This window comes from Varanus komodoensis, unplaced genomic scaffold (assembly GCF_004798865.1).
Source record: "Varanus komodoensis strain SLA01 unplaced genomic scaffold, ASM479886v1 scaffold29_1, whole genome shotgun sequence".
Classification (NCBI taxonomy): domain Eukaryota; kingdom Metazoa; phylum Chordata; class Lepidosauria; order Squamata; family Varanidae; genus Varanus; species Varanus komodoensis.
This window is the reverse complement of record NW_025335759.1, coordinates 878606-891691: the sequence shown is the minus strand read 5'-3', so window position 1 is coordinate 891691 and position 13086 is coordinate 878606. Positions and strand designations below refer to the sequence as shown.

At 51.5% G+C, this 13086-nt stretch overlaps 1 protein-coding gene across 1 annotated transcript in view; it reads right to left on the bottom strand.

Moving 5' to 3' along the window:
* The window catches only part of KIRREL2 (kirre like nephrin family adhesion molecule 2), a 45521-nt gene that overhangs the window by 4492 nt on the left and 27943 nt on the right, over positions 1-13086 (bottom strand). Inside the window, exons 4-12 of the mRNA XM_044435336.1 lie at positions 11572-11729; positions 10334-10484; positions 9806-9911; positions 8819-8967; positions 7458-7585; positions 6708-6834; positions 6387-6487; positions 2353-2551; positions 1313-1423 (exon numbers count right to left, since the gene is read on the bottom strand). Coding sequence (XP_044291271.1) covers positions 1313-1423; positions 2353-2551; positions 6387-6487; positions 6708-6834; positions 7458-7585; positions 8819-8967; positions 9806-9911; positions 10334-10484; positions 11572-11729 — 1230 coding nt within the window. The remainder of the gene's footprint in view (positions 1-1312; positions 1424-2352; positions 2552-6386; positions 6488-6707; positions 6835-7457; positions 7586-8818; positions 8968-9805; positions 9912-10333; positions 10485-11571; positions 11730-13086) is intronic.

Here is a 13086-nt window from a genome sequence, read left to right as displayed (position 1 = left end):
ATAGAAAACTCATTTCCAGTGTGGTGGCAGGACTCAGAGAGCTGCAGTCAAGGGTCAAAAGATAGAGAAGCTACTCCATTTCAGAGGAGTCCTCCGGGACCAGCTGCACTTGTGGGCAGGAACAAAGACAGAGTGGGTAAGGCTAACAATGTCTCTGATATCAGTGTGTTTGCTGCCTGGAGCTAAACCTTAGGAGAGTCATTTCAACCTTTCAGAATGGGTAGAAAAGGGTCCAGAAAAGATAGGGAAATGATTGCCATGGCTGGGGGAAAGGCTATGAAACCAGAGGCAAAGGTCATTTGGAAAAGGTGCATGGGAAGGGCCAGAATGGGACCCCAGGAGGGCCAGGTATGAGGGCCTCAAGCGAGCAGTACTCAGACGGATGGATAAATGGCTTGACCTAGTGCTGGGCAGCTTTCTATGCACCTGCTGCAAAGGTGTGGGCTCCTATTTGGCTTGTGTTGTATGGCAGGACTCGTTTTAGGGTTTCCCCAATTCATATTAAGGGGCTCGCCTGATGTAATGAAGTAGGAATCTTTGTCCTGTGACTCACTAGGTAACAGTTTATCGTTTGGTCATGCGTGTCTGGAGAATTCTGTCTATGCCTAAGAACAGCAAACAGCACCCAAAGGACTGATTGCACCTTGCCCTGGAGTGGTAGAGCTGGGTGAAGGCTCTGAACTGAGGAAGCTGCCTTGAAACAAATCTGGCTGTCAGGTATGGCGCTGTCTAGTTCAGGGGTGAGCAGGAGGTAGACCTGGGACCTCTGGGGATCTCTGGCTGGTTTGCAGGTGATCAGCCAGGATTTCTGGATCACTGCAGCAACAATGACAACAGGAGGACCACCTGCCCTAAATCACCTGCCCTAAATCATACGGTTGAAAAGAAGACAGCTCGGGGTTCTCAGCAGTGGAGCTTTGTCTGGAAGGACCAGGAACATCCTCTGCTTGTGGTGCAGAGGATCCCAAGAGGAGCTGTGCTGGATCAGACCAAGGCTTCATCCAGGCCAGCATTCTGTTCCCAAAGGGGCCGACTAGCTGTCCACAGGGTCCCACGAGCAGGATAGCGGTGCAGCGAGACCCTCCTGTCCGTGGTGCTCTCTTCCGGGGGAAGGCGGCAGAAAGGCCTCCTGCTGGTTTGGCCCCAGACCTGCGACTGCACAGGCCTCGCACTCTGCTGGACTATGCCCCCTCCAGAACAAGCACCTGCTTCCAGGCACCAGGGAGCCGCTACGCTCTGTTCGGTTTGAGCAGAGAAGACGTGGCAAAGCAGAGCGGGGAGGAGGTGCTGCAGGGAGCCACGGGATCCTCACCTTTCCTGCAGCGCTTGCGTCGGTAACACAGAGAGACGAAGACAACCAGGATGAGGAGCGCACCAACTCCGGAGGCTGCCAGGGCACCCAAGATGAGGACGGACCAGACCTCTGGTGGGAGAATTAGTCATGTTAACGTTTTGCCTGACGCGTCTGTTACAGCCTGGTGCCCTCCAGATGTATGGGCAACAACCCCCATCATCTCCCGCCCAAGGGAAGTCTGATTGATTGTATCTGCAAGCCCGACTTTTCCTCAGGGAGTTCAGAGCAAGTGGCGAGAGGCCATCCCATCCAGCTTCCACTTCAGCCACTCTGCAGTGGGGCTACGTTGAGAGGCAGCGATTCGTTGAATGGAGCTTTGCAGCTATGGAGCGATAGCTCCGACTCAGAACTCCCACCCTGGTGCGGACACAAGGGGGCTGGCAGGGGTGAGCCTTGGCTTCCAGCACCCCATCGGGATGCAACCTGAGGTAGCCTCAAAAAGCCAGCTCTCCGACAGTACACAATGGGGAGGAATCAGAACCGGGCCAGGCCCAGTGGGTGGAGCTGTCCAGGCTGCGGCCTCTGCCAAGGTCCCAGTGCTCACTGCTGGCGAAGGAGGGGCCTGGGGCAGAGAGGGGGCTGTGAGCAGGCTCTGGGCAGGAGTCTGATAGGGCCCAGGCAGGTTTACTTTAATGCCCTTCCTTGCAGAATAAGCCCTCCAGAGATCTTGGACTACCAGTCCCATCACCCCTGACCTTTGCCCATGCAGACTGAGGCCAATGGGAGTGGTTGTCCAAAGCACAGGCGCTTGGGGACCTCACAAAATGGCTGCCAGTAAAAGCAGTGCAGAATGTTCACGACCCTAATCCAAGGCAGAGGTAACCCTGAACTCCACCTCGGAATCCACTCTTTGGATCCAGTGCAGATGGTGCTGCAGGGCAGCCCTTTGCTTGGTGGCGCTGGGCCCCCAGCGCGTCCATGCACGCAAGAGTCCACGGGGGAGACCCCAGGCCCAGGGGATCCCTGCGAAGGCTCCCTGGTGCAACGGCACTGCTCACCTTGGCGGCGCAGGCTGACTGCAGCAGAGCGTGCTCCAAACCGGTTCCAAGCAGTGCAGTTGTAGGGGAGTGCGAAGTCGGCGTCGTGCGTTGGGTCGATCAGCAAGGCCGAGAGCACCCCTTGGTCCGTCACCATGGTGTCCACTGAGAAGCGGTCCAGCGAGCCAGCATCCAGCACCCGCTCTCCCCACGCCCATGCCTGTTGCGAGCGGAAGGAGAAAGAATTCGTGCCGCAGGCCGATGGGGAGCACATCGGCGAGCGACATGAGGCCTGCACATGCGAAATGGCTGGCCAGCCAGGCCCCCACTCCACATGCCTGCGGCCACTGAGAGGCCAGCTGGTCACTGGAAGGAATTGGCCAGACAAACCTGCTTATTTCCCCCATGCTCAGGCAGATCCTCTCTGTCTGTTTGCAACCCAAGTGCAGAAAACAACCATTGTCACCTGAATAGCTCATTGGATGTTAGTAGATGTCCTTGTGGAATGATTTAAAGATGCAAATGATGTGCTGGCCCATCTTGGGCTATGCTTACATGGGATGCTGGGAGAATTAGGGAGGAGAAGGTCAGTGGTAGAGCCCCTTTGCATACAGAAGGTCTTAGGGTCAACCCTTGGCATCTCCAGGAAGGACCAGTCCTACATAGTCCTTCCTGAAACCATGGCCAGCCCTTGCTGCCAATCAGTGTCGACAATATTGGGCTAGGTGGACCAAAAAGTGTGGCTCAGTATATGAGAGCTTCCTTGGTGCCTATGCATCGAATCTTCACTCGGAACGATTCACAGTTACATTATCCACTGCCTTTTGAGGATGCAGCTTTTGCTAGCACCATGAAAACACATGCAAAGCATCACGCCGTAGCTGCACTGCCTGAGAGAAGTCTCCTGCATGGGGACAGACTGGGACAACAGGACTGGGCAAGCAGGTTTAATTTATCCCCCTTTGTGCTGTTTCCTCAATTGAAAATTGCAGCCCTCCTTTGAAGCTGTTTGCCCCACAGGTATCATGGCACCTGTGTGTTCTGACATATGGGAAAGGTGTTTGCAATATCTGTGTGTATACATGTGATTCAAACAGGAAAAAATAATGCAGAGAGAAAATGTTAATTCCATCACGCAGTGTAGTCCAAATCCACACTTCATTTATTCCCAGAAGCTACATTTACCACTTTGCAAACTCTGGAGAGCACCAGCTACAGACATCCTGCTGTCTCATCTAGCTAGTGATTGCAAAATCAAAGACCAGAACCGTGAGCGTTCCCTGCACCAAGGAAAGTTGCATTCAGAAACCCATATGCATTCGACAAATTAAGCAATTTTACATGCAGGCATAGCCAGTGATTTATTCTGGCTACAGCCCTAATTCATTCTGCCTCTACTGGGCATGAGAGGGACCAAAGGCAAAATGCCATCTGCTGAAAGCTCCCCAGTCCATTGATTGGAAACTGCTCAGAATGCAACTCACAGGAACTGTAAACCTTCCATTTGGGCACCTGCAATTTGGTATCCTCCAGATGGTTTGGACTACAACTCACATCATCCCTACCTAGCACAATGGGGAGTTGTCATCCAACATATCTGGGAAGGGGGAGGATGCTGTGATGAGTTCTACTCACAGCAATCTCAAAAGGGTTCTGGGCAGATTAGTGCAGGAGGAGAGGTCCATCCATGGCTTTAAAAGAGGATGACACTGTCTAAGCTCAAGTAGGAGACAACAGCTGGGAGAAGATGGGAGCTCTTGGAAGCATCTGGGTAGCTACTGTGTGAAATGGGATGCAATGCTCAAGAACATCTGGTCAGACCCAGCAGGGATTTTTCTATGGGCCCATAGCTCAGTGGCGGAGCACCTGCTTTGCACGCCCAAAGTCCCAAGTTCAGTCTGTGGCATCTCCAAGTCAGGGTGAGATCATCTGTGCCTGGAGCCCTGCAGGCAATGCCTATCAGGGAGACCATACTGGGCTTGAAGGACCAAGAGTCTGACTTCTATGAGGCACCAGCTTCTATCCTGTAGTGGCAGGTCTCCATACTATTCCAGCCTGCCTCAGCTTCCAAGTTATCTCAGTGAGATGGTGAAATCAAAGCACGGTGCTGCGGAAGCGGGTTCTGTGCCAGCACAGAGAACAGAGGGACCATCTCAAAGCCCGGTTCTGGGACCTCACCTGTTGTCTCCTTGATGCCTTCCTCCTACTGAAAAGCCTTCTCCTACCTACTGCCCTCCAGATGTTTCCCCTACAACTCCCATCATCCGCAACCAGCAGCACAATGGTTGGGGTTGATGGGAGTTGTAGGCCAGCACTCATGGAGGATAACTGACTGGGGAAGGCTGCCCTGTAGAAGTCTGCCCGGCTGGCCTGGGTTTGGTTTTTCAGGGTCAGTGCAGGACTCTTTCTGGCTAACAGGGCAATCTTCGGCAGGTCCGCTCGGAAGCCAGCTCCCACTGAGCAGCCTAACGCTGTCACTGCTCCAGGGGTCTTCGTGGGAAGATGTGAATTTTATTTCAGACTTATTGTTCTATTAATAATACAGCAACATCAATGCTACTGAGACCATTTATTTTTTAATTGAATTTCATCCTACCAATAACACTTTTTATTGTTGGTTGCCCCTGTTGCTGGCTGCCCTGAGGCTTTTTAAAAACATGAGACAAAGGATATGAATTGAAATAAATAAACCTGATGGCATAAATGTCTGTGCCAGGGAGCCAAATGCTGGATCAGCAACTGAGTCAGAGTTTTGCCTCTCCTCCTTTAGGTCAGGCAGACTGAGCTGCATTTTTATTCTCATTTTAAAGGCACATGTGTTCTTATGCATGCATCAGTTACCGCCGGGATAGAGCTAAATTACTGCTATGTGTGGCTGCCGCTGAAGATGCTGGGAAGGTGTCCTTTGCAGCCATTAAGGGCTTCTTGGCACCTAGAACCACAGGATCATAGAACAGTAGGGTTGGAAGGGGCCAAGGAGGCCATCGGGTCCGACCCCCTGCTCTTGCAGGACACCATGTTACAACAAATTGACTCAAATGGTCAGAACATATTGCACTTATATTGTACTGGTTGCACTGGCTACAGGCGCATTTCTATGTTCATTCTAAAGTGCTGGTTTTGACCATTAAAGCCCTAAACCTGGAGAGGAAGACTGCTGGCCAGCTGAGGGTAGCTGGTTGGTGTATCTGCCAGGCTTGAACTCTCAAGGAGCTGTCCATGGTACTAAATGGTGGCACCCAGATTATGGAATGCGCTCCCTGGAGAGGCGCGCCTGGCTTCGAGTTTATATTCTTTCTGGCGCCAGGTCAATACCTTTTTATTAAATCACTAATTTAAAAATTTATATTGTAATTGTGTCAAACAGTCGCTTTGCTTTTGTCTTTTATGTAAATTTTTATTGAATTTATGTTTCTATACATGTGATTTTATTACTATTGTATTTCAGTTTTATGGATTGTGAGCCGTCCCAAGATGCCAAGGCATAAGGGATGGCATACAAAAGTTTTAAATAAAAAAATAAAATAAAAGTACTGGACAGGTAGAGTTCAGCACTAGGATAGCTCCTTAAGAGTTGAACTGGAGTGGATACACTGCCCCACGGACATGAGAGCCCCCAGCCTCCGTGCCTCCCACTCAGAGAGGGCTGAGCACCCTGCACAGGCACCATCCCCTGCCCTCTGCCCATCTTCCTTCCACCAGAGGGTGAGGGCTGCAAAGTGGAGCCCCTTCCTTCTCTCCAGTGGGCGCGTGGTGATAAACTGGGGATTTCTCCACACCACTTGGACTCAGCTTGTAGGAACTGGCTCCTGCAAGCCCCTTCCTATGCTGCTTGCACCCTGATGGAGACATCAACAGCCTGGGCAGATGGAGCCCCAGTCGCTTGCACAATGTTGTGCATGTCTTAAGGGCTAGAAGCTTGTCCCCAAGACTCAAGCATTTCTTAATTGTCAGATTCTATATCTGGTGCCGATTTTCCGGATGGAGCAGTGCCACTGTGAACGAGACGCAGTCCCATTAAGGCAAGGGACGGAGTCTTTGGAGGAAGCACTTACGATCCTGTCAGGAGGGGGGATGCTTCCCACCAGGCACTCCAGCCGAGCCTTGGTCCCCACGGCTGTCTGCTGGCTTGGCTCTGTGCTGATGATCGGTGGACCTGCAAATGAGGAGGGGATCAGGCTGGTGGTCCAACTCCAGAGGGGCAGGAAGACACCTGGCCTTCACCTGGTGCGCCAGCCCCCCTCTTTGCCATTTGAAAGGGCTACAGGCGGGGAGCCTGGCTTGACTGAAAAGGGACGATGCCAGGAGGGTGCGCACCCCAGCGCAAGACCCCCTTGGGAAGGCCGCCCTGCCCACCGGGCTGCCCCACTGCTCACCATTCACGGCCAGCGTCACCTCCTTCTCGGCCACTCCGATGCGCGGCACGATGGCTTTGCAGACGTAAACCCCGGCGTCCTCCTGCGCCACGGCTTTGAGGTGCAGCGTGTTGCCATTGCTCAGCACCTGCTGGTACAAAGTGGCCTGGCTGTGGCTCCCCAGAAACCGAAGGCATCTCTCCCGCCTCGTAGAAGTGAGTGAGGGTGCTGAGAGACGCCACTCCTCATACTGGAGGCAGTATGCTTGTGAACCCCAGAGGCGGGACGATGCCCCTGCCCTCATTTCTTGCTGGGGGGGGGTCCCCTTGGGCAGCTACAGAATGCCGGGCAAGATGGACCGGGGGTCTGACCCAGTGGGACTCTTCTTATATTCCTATTTTTTTGTGGGGAGGGGAAGGTGAAGGGTTGCTGTGCCAGCCTTTGGTGTGGTTTGCAATTTTCAAATGGGCATTATGTGGGAGTGTTGATTCCTGGTATAAATCACTCACTACACTCCCTGAAGGAAAAACCCCGTGAAACAAGGGATGGGGGACAGAAGCATGCAAAAGCCCCCCTTCCAGCAATTTTTGAGGAAACATTCCCCTGCCACAAGTTTCTCCTGTCCCCCTCATATTTTTCTGCTTTCTTACCTGCCACCCCCAGACTGCCAGTTCTCTCTGCCAGATCCCTTGTTATCCCTTTGCTCATTATGTTCTCTGCTGCTTGGATGACAGCAAGGCTGTTAATAAACTGCTGATGTGCCCCACTTACCACACTCGATCCCTTCTTGGTCCAGGCTAGGGTGAGAGGTGGATTCCCAGTCCAGGTACAGGTGAAAGAAGCATCTGCCCCCACGTCTACAGTGAGGGGCTTGGGCTGAGAGACAAGGCGGGGTCCGACTGCAGGAAGAACAGTGGAGGGAAGGGGTTGCTGAGAGCAGCTAAGAAACAGGCCTGCACATCAGGACGCTTCCTTCAAATTCTACCTCTGCCACCTATCAGGCCACCTTAGGCAGGATGCAATCCCTCATCCTCCGTGTCCTCTCTGCCCCCGTCTAGAACATGGGGATAGTAATACCCAGCTATCTAAGAGCGGGATATCGTAAGGATGATTGAGAGATGTATATGCTGTGCTTTGAGTGCCACAATGCGAATGACAGACAGGCTGAGCATTCAAAGCTAGACATCTCTTTTGGGATAGTGGAACTGAGGAAGGAAGCAGCAATCCTGAGCAAGTTTCCCTTCCTCTGATCTGCTTCCCCTCCAGCCGGGAGCGGCCTGCTTTTAAAAATGCCCTGATGCAAACCACTGGGGGGGCAGTGGCCTGGCATTCCGTCCAGGATGGGGTGGAGCCCGTGCCGGCCACCACTGTCCATCTTCAGCTCTGTGGGGAGGGGGCTGCCATGGTTTGTAAGGCCATCCAAACCCAGGTGGCTGAGGTTGGCTGAGGGTAAGAGAACCCTCAAGTAACACTACCAGTCCTCAGTTAATGCCTGTTTCCCTCTGGTTTGGAAGACAAGACCAACACTGGGAACCTCTTGCTGCGGGATGAATATTCAAAATAGCTTCTGGTATGGACGGCAAGACACTGCTTTAAAAACGCCATGGTGCAGACTGGACCATGGTCTCCATCCTTTTCCAGAGTGCCTATTTTCCAGGGCTGATGATGCAATATTTGTTTCTTTTGCCCATGAATACTGGAGGGAAGAAATGGGAGCAAAATGCAGGGATAGAAAAACCCACCTTTGTTCTGGCCTTGCCCATCACTGCCTTCAGCTCCATCCTGAGAGATTGCTCCCAAAGGATCACCAAGAAAAGATCGCCCAGCACTGGTGTAAACCCAGTTCTGCAACAGGGTCACCTTGTTGAACCTTGCTGCCTATCCCTCCATCTAAGGGACCTAGGAAATGGCCTTATATGCAATTAGGTCCTTTATCCATCTATTGCCAACTCTGGCTGGCAGCAGCTCTCCAGAGTTCCTGAGAGATTGTCCTTCCCTCTGCTTTTTATCCTATTGCTTCAGGTGAAGAGGCAAGGAGCTTGCCTCTGGCCCCTCCATATTCAAAGAATTGCTACGTAGCTCCATGCTGTGCCCTTGCCCTTCTCAAGAGCCAGGCTGCCTGCTTTACTCACAATGCACATCCACCAGTGTGCTGACATTGGTGCTACCCACGGCATTTGACACCTCACAGGACACAGGCTCAGTGAAGAAGGACTGGTCAACCGTTGCCTCGTAGCTGTCGCCGTTGGCTTCAGGAATGGGCACCCCTCCTTTCGCCCACCTGTGAAGACATGCGGGGCACTAGGAGAATCCAGTTCAGAGAGCCCCCTTTCAGGAAAAGTTTCCTTATGAGGGACTCCTCTAGGAGAAATGTTACACTGTTTGGGACTTTTCTGTATGACAAAATGGCAAACAATGGGGTGAATCAAGGGACACGATGGAGATTTATAAAATTATTCATGATATGGAAAAAGTGGACAGAGAAAAGTCGATCTGTCTCTTGCATAACACTAAAAGCCTGGGAGCTTTCCCATGAAGCTGAGTGGTGAGAAATTCTGGACAGACAAAAGAGATTTCCTCTGGAGTGTCGTATTGCTCCCCTTCTACCTCTTCTGTTCTATGATTCTATGATTTCATCACATGAACTACAAGACTGGCTCCCACAATATATCTTGATGGGCACTGGCTTGGGTGGCAGTGTAAGGGAGGAAAGAAATGCATGGGGAACAAGGGCTTGAATGGCAGCCAGTCAGGATGGTTTTGTGCTGCCTCCACAATTAACAGCAGCATGCATTTGACGGCCATTCATGGGAGAGCAACAGCAGGAGAGAGATACCGCTCTTGTACTCTGTCTGTGGGCTTTCCTTAGGCATCCGGTTAGCCATTGCGGGTACCAGGATGCTGCTCCAGATAGGCCCTCTTAAGCGCTTGTGTTTGGAGAAGGCTATAATCCCAGAAGGAGAAAGCAGAGCTAGCTCCCTGTCCTTCAGAAGTGGCCAAACCTACTAAGCATGCAATCCTCCAGTTTGCCATTAGGGGGCATCCTAGCCATGTCACAAGCAGACCATGTCTGCTTGCATGATCTTTGGAGAGGAATCTCCCGCTCTTCCAGCCCTTACCTGTAGCCTGTCACTTCAGGGTTTGAGGTGGCTGTACAGAGGAAGCTCACTTTACCGCCCTCAGGTACAGTTTGGGGTTGCACTGACAGCATAACGACAGGTGGATCTGCAAGGCAGAAGAATGAAATGGGCAAAACCTAAACAGTTTGTGTTCTTAGAATAAAAGTCCTACTGAGGTTTTCCTAAAGGCATGGTTTTCTTTCATCTCAAACTCAACCCTTCGTATATTAATGAACCCCTTAAATTTTCTTTCCTAACCTGGAGATTGTACCCAGCCTGTGCTGACTTGGATGTCTTACTATCTGTCTCTGCATTTCTTTGGGTCTCTTACTAGCTGCCTCTGTGCTGCCAGTTCTATACAATTCTGTGTACAGACAGACAGGCTATTAATGCTGAGGAAGGGCCAGATAGCTAAAATTTTACATTTGGCTTCTTCCTACAGCCTCCCTGCACTTTCTTAGTGAGTCAGGTGCTACCTTATTGGGCAGGAGAACTCTGCTCAGCACATCCCGCCGCCCCCTGACTTACATTGCACATTGAGGGTGACCGTGGTCTGCTTGCCGGCTGGGGCTGCTGGGTTACTGACGCGGCAGGTGAAGGAGCTGCCCATGTCCCGGCTGGCGGGGGTCAAGAGGAGGGTGCTGACCGCCAGCTCCCTTTTGCCATCATCCATCAGGGACTGCAGGGGAGAAAGGAGAGGCTCTGAACATAATCCTCAGTACTGATTGGAAGACAGCTCTCTCTCTCTCTCTCTCTCTCTCATACACACACGCAACCATAAGCATGCAGATGAACATGTCTCATTCTCAGTGCTCAACTGGAACAAGCAGTAGTATGAAGACCTAGAGACAGCACAGGCACGTTGGGGCTGGAAGCAGGAATTGGCTGCAACTCCCTCTGAAAGGGACACTTGGTGGCCAATCCAGGCTTGCTGCTGCATAGCGAGCCCCACAAGTGTTAGGAGAACTTTGCTGGCTTCCAGTCCATTTCTGAGCACAAAAGTGCTTGCTTTTACTGCTTTGTGCAGCCTTGGAGCTGCAGTGGTGCAGTTAGCTAAGGTTGGACTCGGGACTTGATGGCCATATGCCCTGCTCTCTGGCCAGATGTTGACGTGCATTCCTTCCCTCATTTCAAAATGAGGGAAACTGTCCTGCTGCATCTGAGAGCCCTTCTGCTCATTCTCCTGGAGGCGGCCCTGGACTTTTGCCCCCAAGTCCTGCCCTGATGGCTTCACAGAGGACTCAGGCTCCTGAAGGAACAGCAGCTCTCACGCCAGCACTAGCTCTCACCACCTGTGCATGGAGGTGTCTTCAGAACTTCTCATCCGCGTGTCTCTGCTCTCCGACATAAGGAAGATGGTGACCAAAGGGAGGGAGAACTTTCTCAGTAGGGGCATCCCATCTGTGGAACACCCTCCTCAGTGAAGCCAGCCTGGCACCAACATCAGGCACACTGTATTCAAAAGCATCTGGAGAGCTCCAGATGTTTTTGAAGAAGAGAAGCTGTTTTATGGTGTCTTTTGTATGTGTTGGACTACAGCCTTGGATGGGTGAAGTTGGGATTTGGAATCTAACACATCTGGAATGTACCAGCTTGTCTTAGCTCTTCCACACAGAGTTGCTTCTGAAAACAGCAGCCTTGTGTCCACCTTCTCCCTTGGAGTGTTTGTTCATTTGCCCAGCTCTCTCTCGAATTTGCTGCCCAACTTTCCTTTCCCCTTCTCTTCTTGTGTAGTGCTTGCCAACACGGCACACACGCTCGCTCACCTTGGAGTACACAGCAGACTCTTGCCGTTGTCCATCGCGGTACCAGCTGATCTCAGCGGCTGGCTTGGCACCTGTGGCACGGCATGTCAGGTTGTAGGGAATGTTGGATATCACATGCACAATCGGACCATTTTGTATCTCGGGGTCGTTGGGAGGGACTGGAAGAGAGGGGCAAAGGGTTAGTGATGTTTCTTCCATTGGGGTGGTAATAGGGATGGGGGAGAAATCTAACAGATTCACGTGAGCTTGATTTTCTAGTCATCTGACCTGTGGATTCTGTGGCAGACTAGCCTTTTCCAGGTCCTGCACGTTCCACAGACTGGTTTTTCATACTGGGAGAGATTTGTGCTATTATACATGAGGATGCACACATTAGGACTACACATACATGTGCAAGTAGAATTAAATTCAAGTGGAAAATATTCTGAATTCACTGTGAGTGGACCAGTAGAATAAAGGGCAACCTGACAATCTACCAAATGCGGACTATAAAGTTAGCCAAATCTGTACATCTGATTCAGCCAAATCTGTACATGTGGGAGCATGTACGTGCAAGAGACTCCAGAAAAAGCAAACTTCTCCTCACTGGACATAAGAGGAAAGTAGCATTTTATTTAAGCCACATCTGCCAAAGAGGCATCAATAATGATCTGAAGGCACATAAGGCATCCACCATGTTGAAGCTGATCAGTTCTTGGGCTGACATGAGTTTGGAGGAGAGATCACCTGAAAACTGCATGTAGCCACCTTGAGTTCCACAATGGGAGAAAGGTGGGATATGAATAAATAAGTGCACTGTTGGTTATAGAACAACCTGTCCTCTTCAGTTCTGCAGAATTTCCAGATGGTCTCCATTCTTCTCAGGAGAGTCAACAGAACCATCTCCCCACACCTGCAAACCTTTGGATTGCAGAACCTATAATCCTGCCTATCATAGCTGCCCACTGGCTGCCTATAGAATATGTGTATATTGGGGATCAAAAGCTGCAGGTGAAGGGAAGGTGGCCCATTTAGCACACTTTATTCTCTAGCTCTTGCTATTATCTTATTTCCTAAGTGCCTACAAACACATGGGAACTTGAATCCATATGGAACAACAACACACAGCCCCCTGTGTGGGTTCACACACTTGTGTACTTTTGCGGTAGGATGGGAAGGCAGCAGACTCAGCAAGAATCTTGGATCAGACACCACTGCGCGGAGAAGAAAGAGAGCACCCTTCACATTGGGATCTTGCCTCAAACCCTCTGCTACATCGGAGTGTCAGATTGAACAATGCTCTTGTTCAGATCAGTCCCCCTATGCTCGGCTGAGCACGTCAGTGCACCTTCCCCCTCTCACTGGAGGCTGGTGGCTCCAGTGTCGGTGAAACGGTATCTCTATTGTGGGTTCCAGCCTGAACGTTATGGAATCCTCCCAACTAGCTGCAGCACCACGGGCAGCTCCTCTGAAGGTCAGGCGAAGATGCGGAGTGGAAGCACCCCTGAGGATGCTTTTGAGCCACCAGCCCCCGTC